This window comes from Taudactylus pleione, unplaced genomic scaffold (assembly GCF_031769625.1).
Source record: "Taudactylus pleione unplaced genomic scaffold, aTauple2 ptg000473l, whole genome shotgun sequence".
NCBI classification, from domain to species: Eukaryota; Metazoa; Chordata; class Amphibia; order Anura; family Myobatrachidae; genus Taudactylus; species Taudactylus pleione.
The window spans coordinates 12,180,433-12,196,868 of record NW_028284875.1 but is presented as its reverse complement, the minus strand read 5'-3'; the positions used below and the strand labels follow the sequence as shown (position 1 = coordinate 12,196,868).

Sequence of the window (16,436 nt, the reverse complement as noted above, 5' to 3'; positions counted from 1 at the left end):
CAAGGCCAGGAAATCTGCATCCACCGACGCAGACCCTGACCTTGGTACTCACAGTAAATGGGAGCGACACACCCCTGGGAATTCAGGCCTGGTCACACCCCCTCCACGCCCCCATTGTGCATTGAAAATCAGTTCAATCAGTTCAGAACTAATCAAATAGAATTTTTTAGCAATGTATTATTAATAAGCCAAATAGCAGTACAAGGCAGAGGAGAACCTACTATATGCAGAAGTTGGAGGTGTGTTGGGCCCCACACCTGGAGTGTAGCTGTTTCTGTTTTATTTTGCAGTGACAGACTGAGGGTCTTCTCACCCTATTATCCGCATTGCTCCTGCTGCCCATCATTTGCCTCAGTACAGAAATGCTTGTGCATAGAAATTTTGCAACCAATTGGACTCCACTGCTCTAACAGCTTCCTGACTGGCTCCAGCCAATTACAGCGCAAGCCAGGGACTGTACCCTTGTTGTACAAGTCAGTACTTGACGCTTCCTGTAGAAAGCAGCTCCACTGAGTGGGAAATGTTAGGATGGGAGGGGGGTTTGCATAAAGATTGACTACTATTGGCTTTTAAATTTAAAGCACAACAAATACCAATAATACTTGTCTATTATGGTCGGCAGGACATTGTGGGGTTTGTATTTGTACAACATATTGACAATATCTAGCTGCTGTGGATCTACAAGTTCAAGCATGTCCAGCTTCCCCCCCAAATCAATGCTGGATAAAGAGTGCAGAGATTTGTAGCTCATGAACAGTTCAGTGGCACAATATGCCTTCCTCTGAAATAACAGACCCGGTGTTGTATAGTCCCAGCCTGTGAAACATGCGTTACAACAGTGTCACATGGTCTCATAGTGACAGGTGCTCATCACTCGCCAGTCACTTTTGGTTTTGCTATAAACACCTGCCTGGACTAGCGTTGTCTTTCCCATATGGTCGCATGTTGCTTCCAACACTTTACCTATAAAAACCCCACGGTTATGAGTTTTCTTTTTTTCCCATGGTGGTATTGGCCGCGCTCACTCTGGCGGCTGTGTGTATGCACACATACAAAATGACAAATGTTGCTATGCAGCCCGATTACAGGCTAACTCAATTCAAAGCTAAAATAAATTGTTAGGTTTTAGCAGATTTAGAATTTTTAAGCCACATTTGCCCTTTTCTTGACACCTGAGAACAGGGCCCAATGAAGCCGGATCTCCTGCTCTAGCTGCTGGAAGCATCGGGGATCCTAGCGGCTTACTGATCCCCTGAATACATAGAAGATTATATAGTAGGAACCATAACTCCAATCAAAGCTATTTTTAGTTTTGGCTTTAATTAGCATTCCAAATGTGTTATACATTTATGATAATCTCTGAAACGGGTTCATACTAAAGTGTCGAACGAACTGCAGATGAAACATTGATCCCCTTAACAAAAATGGAGCATCTATGATAATAAAATGTTAACCGCTGGACTATTTTCCTATAAACCAAAATAAATGTGATAATAAATAACTGAACAAGTATACATTGCATTGCTGTAATAACTAAAGCATGTACATAGCAGGTTTTTTTTCCACTGGTTGAAAGGAAGCTATTCACCTTGCACTGAAGCTTGTGTGCATTCATTCAGATTCCACATAATGACATAGTCCTGTGATGCAGAGGCGACTCGCCACTCACCCCCATCCTGCGTAACTGCCACCGCAGTTATTGGTTGGTGATGTCCTTTCAAAATTAGAGGCTGCCAAAATGTAAAAATAACCAGATTATATCCTAGAGCTACAGAATTATATAATGGGTGTACAAATGGGTCTTCATTGTCTGTCAGTGACCTTCAGAGAACATAACTTGATTACAGTATGCAGCCACTCTAAGAGCCTGATTCTTAGTCGAACACAGTCACGGCCATCCTTGTGTCTTTTGCCACCGTCACGTCTGCAGCTTTATGCTAATGGCGCTACAAAGCCCTTCCCTGGTACAGATCTTTGCGTACGAATATGTAAGGACTGAGACGCCCACTTGCAGCATCCAATAGACTTAGAAGCACCATGGAAACTTGCACTAGTACTATGGTAGGTGCAGTTCTCTGAGTATGGCCTCCTATGTGAGTAGTTAATCATCTCTGTATGCAAACGCTTTCAGCGACAAGACCACGGCACACCTGCGACGCTCCCATAAAAAAACCAACATCCCCGTACATCTTTTTAGCCACCCCCTTTCCCTCCCAGTCACTGTCCAGAAACGCCCTTTACATTTCTGCTACCAAGCGCCTAAACTTGTGCTGCAACTCTGTATTAACAAAATCGGGATGCCTGCGTGCTACGACTCAGAATCAGGAGCTAAGACAGATCTGGTTATGCCGGTTAGACAGGGCACAATCCTGGCATTTGCCCAAAGCACCGAGTGACAGGATAAAAAATTCCAAGCTGCTCACACATATAAATAGCCAAATGACGTTCATTGCTCCGGCCAAACAGAGAAACAAACAATACACCAGTTTTGGATATACAGCAATATATAGCATTTACTAAGGTCAAGAAGTTTAATATATTTGTGTGTTATCAACTATCAAATGATCTTACTAAGCTTCTCCCTACCCTAACAGGAGCCCTGGGGTCTGCTCCATGCAGCCAACTTTACCAGGAATCATTTTGTTCTGTATTAGAGGACCAGCAAATTCCACTCACCACCTTGTAATAGTGGCAGAGGGGAAGATTTGCATGGGAGGGTAAATCATGAGCTGCAATTGTGGAGACCTCCCAATGTCACGACTTCAGCTGGACAGTCCCAATTTGAACGTATTGTTTTGCTGTCCCTCCATTGGAGTGTTTGTCCCAAATTGTAGTAGGTCTTCCTCTGACACAAGCAGTGGGGACAGGAGCCTCCATTGCGTGCAGCAATAGACACCTGTCTTTTCTGTAGGAGGGGCTGGTCTAGCACTTCAGCAGTACTAAGCAATGCCCAGTATCACACCCCCAGTGTTCGCAGTCATCAAATTGTGTCCTGATTCCAGGTTTAGGGATGTTGGGAGGTTTGTTGTGGGTGGCTTATGGTTGGTTTTCCAGCTCACCCTCTCATGTATCAGCTATGTGACTGGGGCTGTGCAAAGAACCAGTTACAACAGCTGCATGGTGCAGCCTCCAGGGCACCTCCTAGTATAGGGAGAAGATTAATGTAGATTGTGGTGCAGCTTTAAGTAAACAGTTCAAATACATGTATGTCATCAATAATATGAGATATGGTAAGAACTTACCTTTGTTATCTCTATTTCTACGAAGTCCATAGGGTTCCACAGGATACCTTGGGGTATAGGTGTGACGTCATTCATCGGGCACCATAGAGTTAAGCTTTCAGACTCCCAGGATGCACTAGGGTCCCCTCCTAAACCCCGCCCCCGAGCCAAGGCACCTCAGTTAGTTACCAAGCCATAGGCCGGAGGAGGAGAAGGAAGAGAGAGAAAAAAGATCTGGACACACACAAGAATCACATTCTCACCAGAGGGAGACGGAAAAACTGGTGACCAGAGCAAAGCCCATCTGCAGCACAGGTGCGACAGGGCGGGAGTCCTGTGGAACCCTATGGACTTCGTAGAAATAGAGATAACAAAGGTAAGTTCTTACCATATCTCATATTTTCTACTTCAGGGTCCATAGGGTATCCACAGGATACCTTGAGGATGTCCCAAAGCAGTATCCTTTAAGGGTGGGGACGCTCCTGTGCTGAAAGGAGAATCCGCCGCCCGAAGGAAGCATCCTGAGAGGCGAAGGTGTCAAACCTGTAATACCTCACAAAGGTATGGACAGAGGACCACGTAGCAGCCTTGCAGATCTGGACTGCAGAGGCACCACGTCGAGCTGCCCACGAAGGACCCACAGACCTAGTGGAATGAGCCTTCACAGAAGGAGGAACCGGCAGGCCTTCATGAAGATAAGCTTCAGAAATAGCCATACGGATCCAGGCTGCCAAAGTTTGCTTTGAAGCAGGCCAACCCTTTTTACGGAAGCCATAGAGGACAAACAAGGCGTCCGACTTCCTAAAGGAAGAAGTGCGGTCAACATAAGTCCTTAAGGCCCGCACAACATCCAAAGTGGCCTCACCCACTGAAAGACCAGGTGAGTTAAAGGCCGGAACAACTATTTCCTCGTTAACATGAAACTGGGAAACAACTTTGGGAAGAAATTCAGGTCGAGTGCGGAGCACTGCCCTGTTCCCATGAAAAATCAAGAAAGGGGGTCTACAAGAGAGAGCCCCTAAATCAGAAACACGTCTGGCCGAAGCTATGGCCAGAAGGAAAACAGTCTTAGCTGTTAGCCATTTAAGATCCACTGAGCCCAGTGGTTCAAACGGCGGTCCCTGGAGAGCCCTCAGGACCACAGCCAAATCCCAAGGCGCCACAGGTGGAACAAAGGGCGGCTGAATGCGGAGAACACCTTGCATAAATGTGCGAACATCCGGGATTGTAGCAATCCTACGGTGAAACCAGACAGACAGGGCCGAAACCTGTACCTTCAAAGAAGCAAGGCGAAGCCCATGATCTAGTCCCGCTTGTAGGAAGGCGAGTATCCGAGACAGACGAAACTCCCGCGGTGCATAACCTCTCGGTCGACACCACTGGAAGAACGTATGCCACACGCGATGGTATATCCTCGTGGAAGACGGCTTCCGAGCTCGTAACATGGTACGCACCACAGAGCTGGAAAACCCCCTGGACCTCAGCATGGCTGTCTCAACAGCCACGCCGTCAAAGACAGCCGAGTCAGGTCCGGAGAAGACAGGGACCATGCGACAGAAGGTCCGGTCGTAGCGGCAACCCCAGAGGACTGTCCACGGACAGACCTTGAAGGTCTGAGAGCCAGTGCCGTCTGGGCCACGCGGGAGCTATCAACAGGAGCGTCCCTCCTTCCGGTTTGAATTTCCGGATTACCCGTGGAAGAAGGGAAATCGGAGGAAACAGGTATGCGAACCAGAACGTCCACCGGACGGACAGAGCATCCACCAGAGACGCCCCTTCGTCTCTTGTGCGAGACCCGTACACCGGCAACTTGTTGTTGTGCCGGGACGTCATGAGATCGATCTCTGGAAGACCCCATCTGTCCACCAGCAGTTGAAAAATGTCCGGGTGCAGGGACCATTCCCCCGGATGAACGTCCTGGCGACTGAGAAAGTCCGCTTCCCAATTTAGCACTCCCGGGATGAAGACCGCTGATATGGCCGGAAGATTGTGCTCCGCCCATACCAGGATCCGAGAGACCTCCACGAGAGCCGCCCGACTTCGGGTTCCTCCTTGCCTGTTTATGTAGGCCACGGTGGTAGCATTGTCCTACTGGACCTGTACCGGACGACCCTGGAGAACCCGATGTGCCTGCCGGAGAGCATTGAAGACTGCACGGAGTTCCAAGATATTGATTGGAAGCTCCGCTTCTGTCGGGGTCCACCTGCCCTGGAATAAGCGTGGACCCGAAACTGCTCCCCAGCCCCGAAGACTGGCGTCCGTTGTCAACAGGACCCAATTTGGAACCCAGAACGGACATCCCTTGCTGAGATGGGTCGTCTGTAACCACCAGGCAAGGGACAGGTGAACCTCCGGGGTGAGCACAATCGTCTGGGACTTCAGAGACTGAGGCAGCCCGTTCCACTTGGACAGGATCAGGTGCTGCAGAGGTCTGGAGTGAAACTGGGCATATTCCACCATGTCGAACACCGACACCATGGAGCCCAGTAACCTCATCGTCGAGTGTAGAGACACCCGGCGGCTGTGCAGACAACTGCGCACCCTCGACTGTAAAGCAGAGATCTTTTCCCCCGTCACGAAGATCCTTTGCTGTCCTGAGTCCAATAAGGCTCCGAGGTGCAGAATCCGCCGAGACGGGATTAGAGTGGACTTCTGCCAGTTGATTAACCAGCCGTGCTGTTGCAGCAGTGCAATGGTCAGGTCCAAGTGGCGTAGAAGGAGCTCGGGAGATCCTGTCACTAATAAAAGGTCGTCCAAGTACGGCAACATACGGACTCCCTGCAGCCGCAGAGAAGCCGCCATGACCGCCATCACCTTGGTGAACACACGTGGTGCTGTCGCCAGGCCAAAAGGTAACGCTCGAAACTGGAAGTGGTCGCTGCGGATTGCAAACCTGAGGAACTGTTGATGGTGCGAAAGAATAGGGACATGCAGGTAAGCGTCCTGTATGTCCAATGACACCATGTAGTCCCCAGGTTCCAGCGCCAGAATGATGGACCGTAGGGTCTCCATCCGAAACTTCGGCACCCGCAAAGACTTGTTGAGAGCTTTGAGGTTTAGAATCGGACGATACGACCCATTGGGTTTCTGCACTAAAAAAAGATTTGAATAGAAACCCTGGCCCCTCTGGGAGAATGGAACAGGCACTATAACTCCAGCCTGGAGCATAGTGTGCAAGACCTTCCGCAGCTCCGTGGCCTTGTTCCGGTCTGATGGTAGACCCGTGGTGAAGAATCGAGCCGGGGGTCTGTGCCGGAAAGAGAGGGCGTACCCTTGGGAGACCACCTCGAGAACCCAAGTGTCTGTCGTGGTAACCGACCAACACCGGGCGAACTGCAGCAGGCGGCCTCCCACTTTGGGATCCCCCAAAGGGAGGCCCGGACCATCATGCCGCAGGCTTGTCATCTGGCTTAGGGACCGGACGTCTGGTACTCCATGCCTGCTTCCGGGGCTTGGCCGATTTCTTAGGACCAGCCTGTCGAGGAAAAGACTGTGGTTTGAGCCTGCCCTGGGCCCTATAAGACCGAAAAGGACGATGGTCCAGAACCAGAAGGAGCAGCGGCCGACGGGAGACATGCCGATTTGGCTGCCGCCAGCGTGGCCACAATCTTGTCTAGATCCGGACCGAAGAGAACTTCTCCGGTAAATGGCAACGCCTCCAAACCCTTTTTGGAATCAGCGTCCGCCTTCCAGGATCGCAACCACAAGGTGCGACGAGCGGCCACCGCTGCTGAAGAAATTCAAGACACCAGGGTACTAATGTCTAAGGCCGCCTCGTTGATATAAGTGGCCGAATCACGGAGATTACCAATCAACTCCGCCTGATCGGCCGGACAGTCGGAATCAAAAGACGCCTCTAATGAATCCGCCCAACGCTCCATCGCTCTCGCAACCCAGCAAATGGCCATAGCCGGCCGTGCTGTTCCCCCCCCCCGCAAGGGAATAAGCGGACTTCAAGCAGATCTCCACCTTGCGGTCCGTAGCATCCTTAAGGGAGGACATGGATGGCATCGGCAATGTTGCACTACGAACAAGACGGGTCACGTGAGAATCCACCTGTGGAGGGGATTCCCACTTTGCAAAATAATTATCCGCGAACGGATAAGCCACCGCCAGGCGCCTTTGCGACTGGTAACGTTTGCCAGGCTGTTTCCACGCCTCCTCTAAATGGTCCATTAACTGACCCGAAAGAGGAAAGACTGTGGCATCGCCCTTCACATCTTTAAAAAAGGCATACTTGGATTTAGCAGCAGGGGGAACTTCGTCCTCAATCACCAAGGCTTTGCGGACTGCCCGAATAAGTCCAGGAATATACACTTTGGACTTAGCGTCAGCGTCCTTAGTATGGAGAGGTTCCTGATCGTAAGGATCCAGAATCTCCCCATCATCAGACGTCCCTTCGTCATCCTCATAAGGAGCCGACAGAGACGCCACCGGCCGTTTATGTGGCCGCATCACAGACTCCCCTTGCAACACATCCGACAAGTGCTGTACAGAACTCGTCTGGGAGTTAACCCACGCCGGCTCCTGAGAAACCGGGAGCGGGGAAATAGGGAGACTGTGGGGTACCACCAATTGTCGTGGGAAACCCTGCATGGGTGACGACACCACTGACTGCTGTGACAAACCCATCTGTGTAAACGCGGGCTGCGGAGCTAACTGGCCCACTAAGGTCGTAAGCGCCTGAGCGAAACAAGCCCAGGGCGGCTCCTGTACCGGTGCTGTAACCGTAATAGGCCGCGCCATTGACAAACACTGCCGGCAGAGGCCCTCCGCGCTACCCTCCCCCGTCCGCTAACGGTACTTTACACGTAGTACACTGCAGCCGGAGAGGAAAATCACTTTCAGACATGATGGCACCAAGTATGTGACCCCTCTCACCAATTATATATTAAATAGGCGAGAGACCACCCTGCAGCACCGCACCGCAAGGGCTTAGCAGAAAGGACAGGGACAGTAATAAAGCTGACAGTCAGAAGAAAAGTTACAGGCAGCAGCGCTAGCACAGTCACATACAATGCAAAGAAAAATCAATTCCTGCACTAACAGCGCTGATCACTCAACTACGCAGACACAGGGCCTGGTAGGACACAGCGCTGCATACACAGACCTGACACAGCGGAGGAGATGTATGCGGGGGGACCCAGACCACGATGCTTCCGTCCAGTGCTTCCAGCAGCGTTCACCATGCGTTCTGGAAAGATGGCCGCCGAGGAGCAGAGAGGAGGCTGGCCTGGGGGAGGAGCGCTGCTACAGGACCAGTCAGCAGTGTGCAGAGAGGGCTGTGTGCAGCGGGGGAGGCGCCGGATGTGAGACAGGGAAGGCGCGCTCCCCTGGCATGCATTTAACCCCTGGGACGCCGCAGCGCTACCGCTCTGCTGCGGTCCGCTGTCCCAGGGGGGTAGTGGAAGCGCAGGTTCTTACCTGGCTCCACTCTGCAGCCAGTCCCCAGGGAGCCCCCTGCCTGAGGACTCTGGACCATGTAACAGCGGGGACCCACCGTGGGACCCCGCAGCTTACCTTGCTGTCCCCCATGAATCCGGCCATGGTCCGGAACATCTGGGGTCACCGCTAGCTGTGACCCCAGATGCTCACCAGCATCTCCGGATCAGTACCGGCGTTCTGGTACCGGCGAGGGTGTAGGGAAGACAGCATGGACGTCAGGACTGACTGTCCATGCTGTACATCCAGATGTGCAGCCACAGCTGCATGAAGAAAAGCTTCAGGGGCTCTTCTAGCCCCCACTCCAACAGGTGCACCCGACTCCGGCCGGGCACCAAACGAAACTGAGGTGCCTTGGCTCGGGGGCGGGGTATAGGAGGGGACCCTAGTGCATCCTGGGAGTTTGAAAGCTTAACTCTATGGTGCCCGATGACTGACGTCACAATATTACCCCAAGGTATCCTGTGGATACCCTATGGACCCTGAAGTAGAAAATGTCACATGCTGGATGTCAGAATCATTTTGGATAACTGCCTTAAATTAAAATCCTGAGGTCATTCTGAGAATGAGGCTGGGTACCAGCTATTTAAATAGATTTTACTAATTTGTTTAAGACAAAATGCAATAATTATTTTAAGAGCCAAACTACAAATCCTCTGCTCCATCACCCCCCATTCACCCTTTTTTCTACTGTGTCACAGTGCGCCGGATGCTGGCACACACATACTAGGTCCGGCCGCACTGGTCTGTGAGGGGACAGCGGGAGGGGGGTTCCCGGCATCTGCCTCTGGTCCTCGCCGCATGTTCCTCTCTCTGATGCAGGCAGGCACGGCTCCCTACGGGTGCACGCGCCGACCTGCTAGGGAATTAAAGGGCCATACACGCCCCTTTTAGTGATGTCACAGGAAGTGACTAGGATAGCTCTGCCTATATAAGGGGGACTCTGAACAGTCCAGTGCCAGAGTATAGGCTCATTACCATACTGCAGCGTTCCGTGCTTATCCTGATTACCGATTTCACCTTGGCTTCGTTTGTGACCCCGATTCTGTCTGATCCCTGGTTCTGCGTTGATATCTGGTTCTGACCTCGGCTATTCCCTGTGACCCGCTTACGCCTGCTCCCTGGTAATGTCTCGTCTGTATTGGTTCTGACCCAGCTTGTCTACTACGCTAAATCTCCTGCACTCTGTCTAAATACACCAGCACCTGTATAGGGAAACCTAACCTGAGGGCCGCGACCTGTGTGTCGGCCGCAGCCATGCCCATACCTACTCACGAGGGTCCCTGGTGAATACCGCCGGCACTTTAGACTCCGCGCCTCAGGAATAGGTCCAGCCAATGCCCTGCATACGGGTTGCATCCGCAGTCCACCCGAGAGTTGTGACATACTGATTCATCTCATCTAAACTCCTTCCCCATGAAAAATTATCTTTATCTCAGATTATACATTAAATTGAATTTAAAATATCATTACAATTTTAATCCCATTGTTGAAAACAACAAAACAGTTACAATGTTACAAAGATTTAAACAAGCTTTTCATCTTTAAAATGTTCCCTTCACTTAACTTATTTGTGTTTTTCCCTGAAACACCCGTTCAGCAGGTCCATGTTAATAAGAATTACTGGGGAATTTTGTTGTTTAGCCTCTGTAATAATCCATGTGACACGAGGCTAGCAAATTCCAGGTGTGAGAGTTCCATAGCCATCAAGAGTCATCTACAATTTGTATCCCCGCATCATCTCCTCTGGTGATCAGAGGTAATTAGAGAGACTGGCCAGAAGAGGTGCCCAATAACTGTAACTACCAGTAACTAGCTACAATCAGCTGTGGAACTTCCACTAAAGCAGAGGTTCCCAAACGCGGTCCTCAAGGTTCCCCAACAGTTCAGGTTTTAGAGATACTCATAGCTGAGCACAGGTGGTTCAAATTGACTGATGTACTAATTAATACCCCTTTTACACCGGAGCTAAAACCCGGGTTTTTGAAGGGTTAACCCGGGCAGCTCCCTGGTGTAAAAGGGGAGACAGTTGGATCGCCGAGTCGAGTGACCCGGCAATCCAACCCAGGTAACTAGCAGGGTTTAACACAGGCGTAGCCCTTGAAACCCTGCTGTGAGAACAGCGCACTCCGGGTCACGATGACCTGGAGTGCGCTGCTAGCCGGACGATTGGTCCGGCTTCAGTGGCGCTTGGAGATGACGTCATCTCCAAGCGACCATTTTCACTCCGCAAAAGCTGTATGCAGACCCAACTGCGGTGTGAGCGGCGCTGACTCGGGAATATCCCGAGTCGGCGCCGGCAAAATTCCGGGTCTGATCCGGATAGGAACTTTGTTCCAACTCCGGATCAGACCCGGAATTTAGGTGGAAAAGGGGTATAAGTTACCTCTGTTCAAGCATGGATATCTCGAAAACCTGAACTGTTGAGGAGCCTTGAGGACCGCGTTTGTGAATCTCTGCACTAAAGTATTATACCCCTTTCACACTACAAGCAATAACCCATGTTATTGCATGTGAACACGCAGCAACCAGGGTTACTGTGTAGTGTGAAAGGACCAGGTTGAAACAAGCCAGTTCGAACCTGGCAGTGTGAACGGACAACCTGGGTAGATGCGACCTAGGTCCCGTTCACAGCATAGGACGAGCCGGCCCTTGGAGATGCAAGCGGGAGCTCAGCACGTGATGAAGCCGGGTCGGGCCGCCAGTCTGAAAGAGGTCTCAGCTGGGTCGCACCCGGGATGGACGCGTGAACAAAATCCTGTGTGCAATCCAGCATTACTATGTGAAAGGGGTATTAGAGAGGAGAAAGGGGCAACATCATTTCATGTAAAAACAGCTCTAACATTTTCTGACTAACTTAAATATAAAATAACTATAATTTCATGCAAACATAAGTTGCAGAAATGCAAATTCTGTAACAATACATAAATTAGTAACCCCAGAATTAGCCCAAATCCCATCCAAATACCTCAGGCTATAAAAGATCTCTAATGTTGTCCCTCAAATTCTTAAATATAACACCTCCCACAGACTAATTTGTACAAGTAGAAAGGTTTTTGCCACCAAGAGAACACACAAAATCCAAAAATGTTGTCAACATCCAGAAGTTTCCCTTTGTGTATTGCAAAGCAGATTGGAAACAACTAGTATGAGATGTGCACCGAGACCATTAAGGTCTTATGGAGACCCCTTAATATATGTTATACTCTTCATAATACAACACTTCCTATAGCACTAGTTTGGCTTGTGCTTTATGCTGGTGTTATAAAGAGGCAGCAGTGAGACTACTAATAAAAGTATTTCTTCTTTCAGTAGTCAGCCATTACCTGTTCTTGGAGAGTGTCAGTCTTCCAAATACAAAGCTCATTTCCATTCAGAGGGAAAGCACAGTACTGGTGGGTGCATGCAAACTGTACATGGGCTAGAGGAGTAGTGGATACTGTGCATCGCCTCTCAGAGACCACCGTCAGAGGAAGTTCCAAGGCAGAGGTGTCAGACAGCATTGTCAGTAGTAACCCCTGCAAGCATACAATAAACATGACAAGTGCTGTGTTCCTTATATATGTTGGGAAATAACAGTGAAGACATAACGTGCCCAGGTTACCTATATGACTTATATAAGGAGATGTTACAAACCTTCTACAGAAGAAAAGTGGAAGTGTTACCCATATCAACCAATCAGATACTAGCTATCATTCATCAATCACATTCTATAAAATGATAGGTAGAATTTGATTAGTTGCTATGGGCAATCTCCACTTGTCCTCTTTAGAATGTTTGCCTTTTTCTCCCCCAGAGATGCTCACACTCACAGACAGGAATACTGCAAGCCTCTATTACACAGCCAATACAATAATTCTGAATAAGAAACTTGGGTTATACAAATAAACCTCCTCGCAAATACAGAAACACTATTGATGCACTTCCTACCTCGTGGTAATATTGCACGACCCAGTATTTTGCAGCAAAGACAGCAGGTTCTGTATCCTAGCAACAAGACAAACTGAACACTATGCGTAGCTTATTTGCATAAAGATCCCTGGCACCACGTTCACAAATCTAAATGTAAAAGACAAAATACTGTCTGCATAACGGCGCCATGTTTGTGGAGCCTGTGCCTCATGTCCCACAGGATAGGTGTTTTCATCACACAAAAACAAAAGCTACAAAACTCCTGTGCCATACAGTTAGCTGCTTCACCAATCAATAGTATTTATTGTATTTCCGCTGTGGCGCTTGACCGGGATAATTTTGCCTGCGTGTCAGAGGTGAAACTAGAAACTTTCACTAGGTGGCGCTGTTAGACCGTTGAACTGTGGTCTGTGTAGCACTGTTGCCTAATGGTGCATACACACGATCAGATTTTTTCTTCAGATATGGACGATAACGATTTAAAAATCGTTCAGTCGTTCATATCTGATGAAAAATCGTTCATATCTGACATGCCTGAACGATGGACGATCAACGATGCGCGTTCCCGTTTGTCAGATAACGATATCTGACATCTGATGGGTTTGCAGTCAGACTTGGACGATTCCATTCATTTTAATGCAGTTAAAAATCGTTCAATCGTTCAAATCGTTCAAAACTTTGGTCAAATCGTCCAAATCGTTCAAATCGTTTAATCGTTCAGTCGTTCATCTGACAAATCTGACAAGTCTGACAAATCTGACCGTGTGTACGCTCCATTACACACGCTGAATGTAGCAGCCGCCATAACAGAGACTTCAGAGGTCTTTGAGATGTATTATTTATTAGAATAGAATACATGCAGAGGCGTATCTACCCATTGGCCAGGATGGCACTCGCAAGGGGCGCCGACCAAAGGGGTGGCGCCGTCCAGCAGTGCCAACAGCAGCAAAGCGGTGGATAATTCCCCCGGCCCCACAAGTGTAGGGCAGACCACAGTGAGAGCGGTCTGCACTACACAGTTTACAAACATACAGCCGGCGGCGGCTGCTATGTGTTTGTAATAGAAGCCAGCCAATGAAAGTCAGACAGACTGTCATTTGCTGCTGTGTCGTCCGAGGAGGGAGATGGCTGGAGCTCACCAATGAGCTCCGTCTTCTGGCTCCCCCAGCAGCATGTGATGGGAGAGACGTCATGACGTCTCTCCCATGCAAGAGAAGAGCGGGCCGGGACTCATAGTGGACAGCAGCGATCGCGTCAGGAGCGGGGAATCAGATAAGTTTTTTTTTTTCTGTGTGTGTAAGCCTGGCACTGCAGGGGGGTGGGGGGGCACTGTACAGGGGTGGTCACTACTGGGGGCAATTTAGGGGGGGTGCCTGCGACTGGGGGCACTGTACAGGGGTGTCCACTACTGGGGGCAATTTAGGGGGGGTGGCCACTGCTGGGGGCACTGTATAGTGGGGACTACTACTGGTGGCACGGTATAAGGACTACTACTGGGGGCACTGTATAGGTGGGACTACTACTGGGGTCAATGCAGCATAGGGGGCAGGGCTGCCATCAGTATTGATGGGGCCCGGGACTGACAAAATAGGCAGGGCCCCTCCCCTTAGGTGGGGGGGGCAGTTTGTCAGAGGTGGGCATCACTGTGGATAATGTGGGTGAACAGCATGATGGTGAGGGTAAAGGTGTGAGAGCAGGGTGAGGGTGTGAGTGTGAGAGCAGGGTGTGAGTGTGAGAGCAGGGTGAGGGTGTGAGTGTGAGAGCAGGGTGAGGGTGTGAGAACAGGTTGAGGGTGTGACAGCAGGGGGACGGTGTGAGAGTAGTGTGAGCGTGAGAGCAGGGTGAGTGTGAGAGCAGGGTGTGAGTGTGAGGGTGTGAGAGCAGGGTGAGGGTGAGAGCAGGGTGTGAGTGAGAGCAGGGGGAGGGTGTGAGAGCAGTGTGAGGGTGTGAGTGTGAGAGCAGGGTGAGGGTGTGAGTGTGAGAGCAGGGTCAGTGTGAGAGCAGGGTGAGGGTGTGAGTGTGAGAGCAGGGTGAGGGTGTGAGAGCAGGGTGAGGGTGAGAGCAGGGGGAGGGTGTGAGAGCAGTGTGAGTGTGAGAGCAGGGTGAGGGTGCGAGTGTGAGAGCAGGGTGTGAGTGTGAGAGCAGGGTGTGAGAGCAGGGTGAGGGTGAGTGTGTGAGCAGGTTGAGGGTGTGAGCGAGAGCAGGGTGTGAGTGTGAGAGCAGGGTGAGCGTGTGAGAGCGAGAGCAGGGTGTGAGAGCAGGGTGAGGGTGTGAGAACAGGTTGAGGGTGTGACAGCAGGGGGACGGTGTGAGAGTAGTGTGAGCGTGAGAGCAGGGTGTTTGTGTGAGGGTGTGAGAGCAGGGTGTGAGTGTGAGGGTGTGAGTGTGAGAGCAGGGTGAGGGTGAGAGCAGGGTGAGGGTGAGAGCAGGGTGAGTGTGTGAGAACAGGTTGAGAGTGTGAGAGCAGGGGGAGGGTGTGAGAGCAGGGTGTGAGTGTGAGAGTAGTGTGAGTGTGAGAGCAGGGTCAGTGTGAGAGCTGGGTGAGGGTGTGAGTGTGAGAGCAGGGTGAGGGTGTGAGAGCAGGGTGTGAGTGAGAGCAGGGTGAGTGTGTGAGAACAGGTTGAGAGTGTGAGAGCAGGGGGAGGGTGTGAGTGTGAGAGCAGGGGGACGGTGTCAGAGCAGGGTGAGGGTGTGAGAGCAGGGTGTGAGTGTGAGAGCAGTGTGAGGGTGAGAGCAGGGTGAGGGTGTGAGTGTGAGAGCAGGGTGAGGGTGTGAGAACAGGTTGAGGGTGTGAGAGCAGTGTGAGGGTGTGAGTGTGAGAGCAGGGTGAGTGTGAGAGTAGTGTGAGGGTGAGAGCAGGGGGAGGGTGTGAGTGTGAGAGCAGGGTGTGAGAGTGGTGTGAGTGTGAGAGCAGGGTGAGGGTGAGTGTGTGAGAGCAGGTTGAGGGTGTGAGAGCAGGGTGAGGGTGAGAGCAGGGTGTGAGTGAGAGCAGGGTGAGGGTGTGTGTGAGAGCAGGGTGTGAGTGAGAGAGCAGGGTGAGGGTGTGAGAGCAGGGTGAGGGTGAGAGCAGGGTGTGAGTGAGAGCAGGGTGAGGGTTTGAGTGTGAGAGCAGGGTGAGGGTGTGAGTGTGAGAGCAGGGTAAGGGTGTGAGTGTGAGAGCAGGGTGAGGGGGTGAGAGCAGGGTGAGGGTGAGTGTGTGAGAGCAGGGTGAGTGTGAGAACAGGTTGAGAGTGTGAGAGCAGGGGGAGGGTGTGGGTGTGAGAGCAGGGGGAGGATGTGAGAGCAGGGTGAGGGTGTGAGTGTGAGAGCAGGGTGAGGGTGTGAGAACAGGTTGAGGGTGTGACAGCAGGGGGACGGTGTGAGAGCAGGGTGAGGGTGTGAGTGTGAGAGCAGGGTGTGTGTGAGAGTAGTGTGAGTGTGAGAGCAGGGTGAGGGTGAGAGCAGGGTGAGGGTGTGAGTGTGAGAGCAGGGTGAGGGTGAGTGTGTGAGAACAGGTTGAGGGTGTGAGAGCAGTGTGAGTGTGAGAGCGGTGTGAGTGTGAGAGCAGGGTGTGAGGGTGTGAGAGCAGGGTGAGTGTGTGAGAGCAGGTTGAGGGTGTGAAAGCAGGGTGAGGGTGTGAGTGTGAGAGCAGGGTGAGGGTGAGTGTGTGATAGCAGGGGGAGGGTGTGAGCAGTGTGAGGGTGTGAGTGTGAGAGCTGGAGTCTATGTACCTGATCAGTCTCCAGCCTCTCCTGCTCCTGCCGTCCTTCTGCACCACACGCTGCGGCTGTAAATAGCATCTCCGCCCACAGTTGCTGCTCCCTCTCTCCCCGGCTGCTGTCTTCCTTGCACAGCCTCTCCCTGCTGCTCCTGCTCCAGCAT

General features: G+C 51.2%; 1 protein-coding gene across 1 annotated transcript in view; it reads right to left on the bottom strand.

Annotated features, from left to right (window-relative positions):
* The window catches only part of WDR27 (WD repeat domain 27), a 525,006-nt gene extending 512,361 nt beyond the window's left edge, over positions 1–12,645 (bottom strand). The window contains exons 1-3 of the mRNA XM_088448950.1: positions 12,594–12,645; positions 11,990–12,181; positions 1,589–1,730 (exon numbers count right to left, since the gene is read on the bottom strand). Of these exons, the coding sequence (XP_088305076.1) occupies positions 1,589–1,730; positions 11,990–12,166 (319 nt within the window). The 5' untranslated portion in view covers positions 12,167–12,181; positions 12,594–12,645. The remainder of the gene's footprint in view (positions 1–1,588; positions 1,731–11,989; positions 12,182–12,593) is intronic.
* Between the last annotated feature and the right edge of the window lie 3,791 nt (positions 12,646–16,436).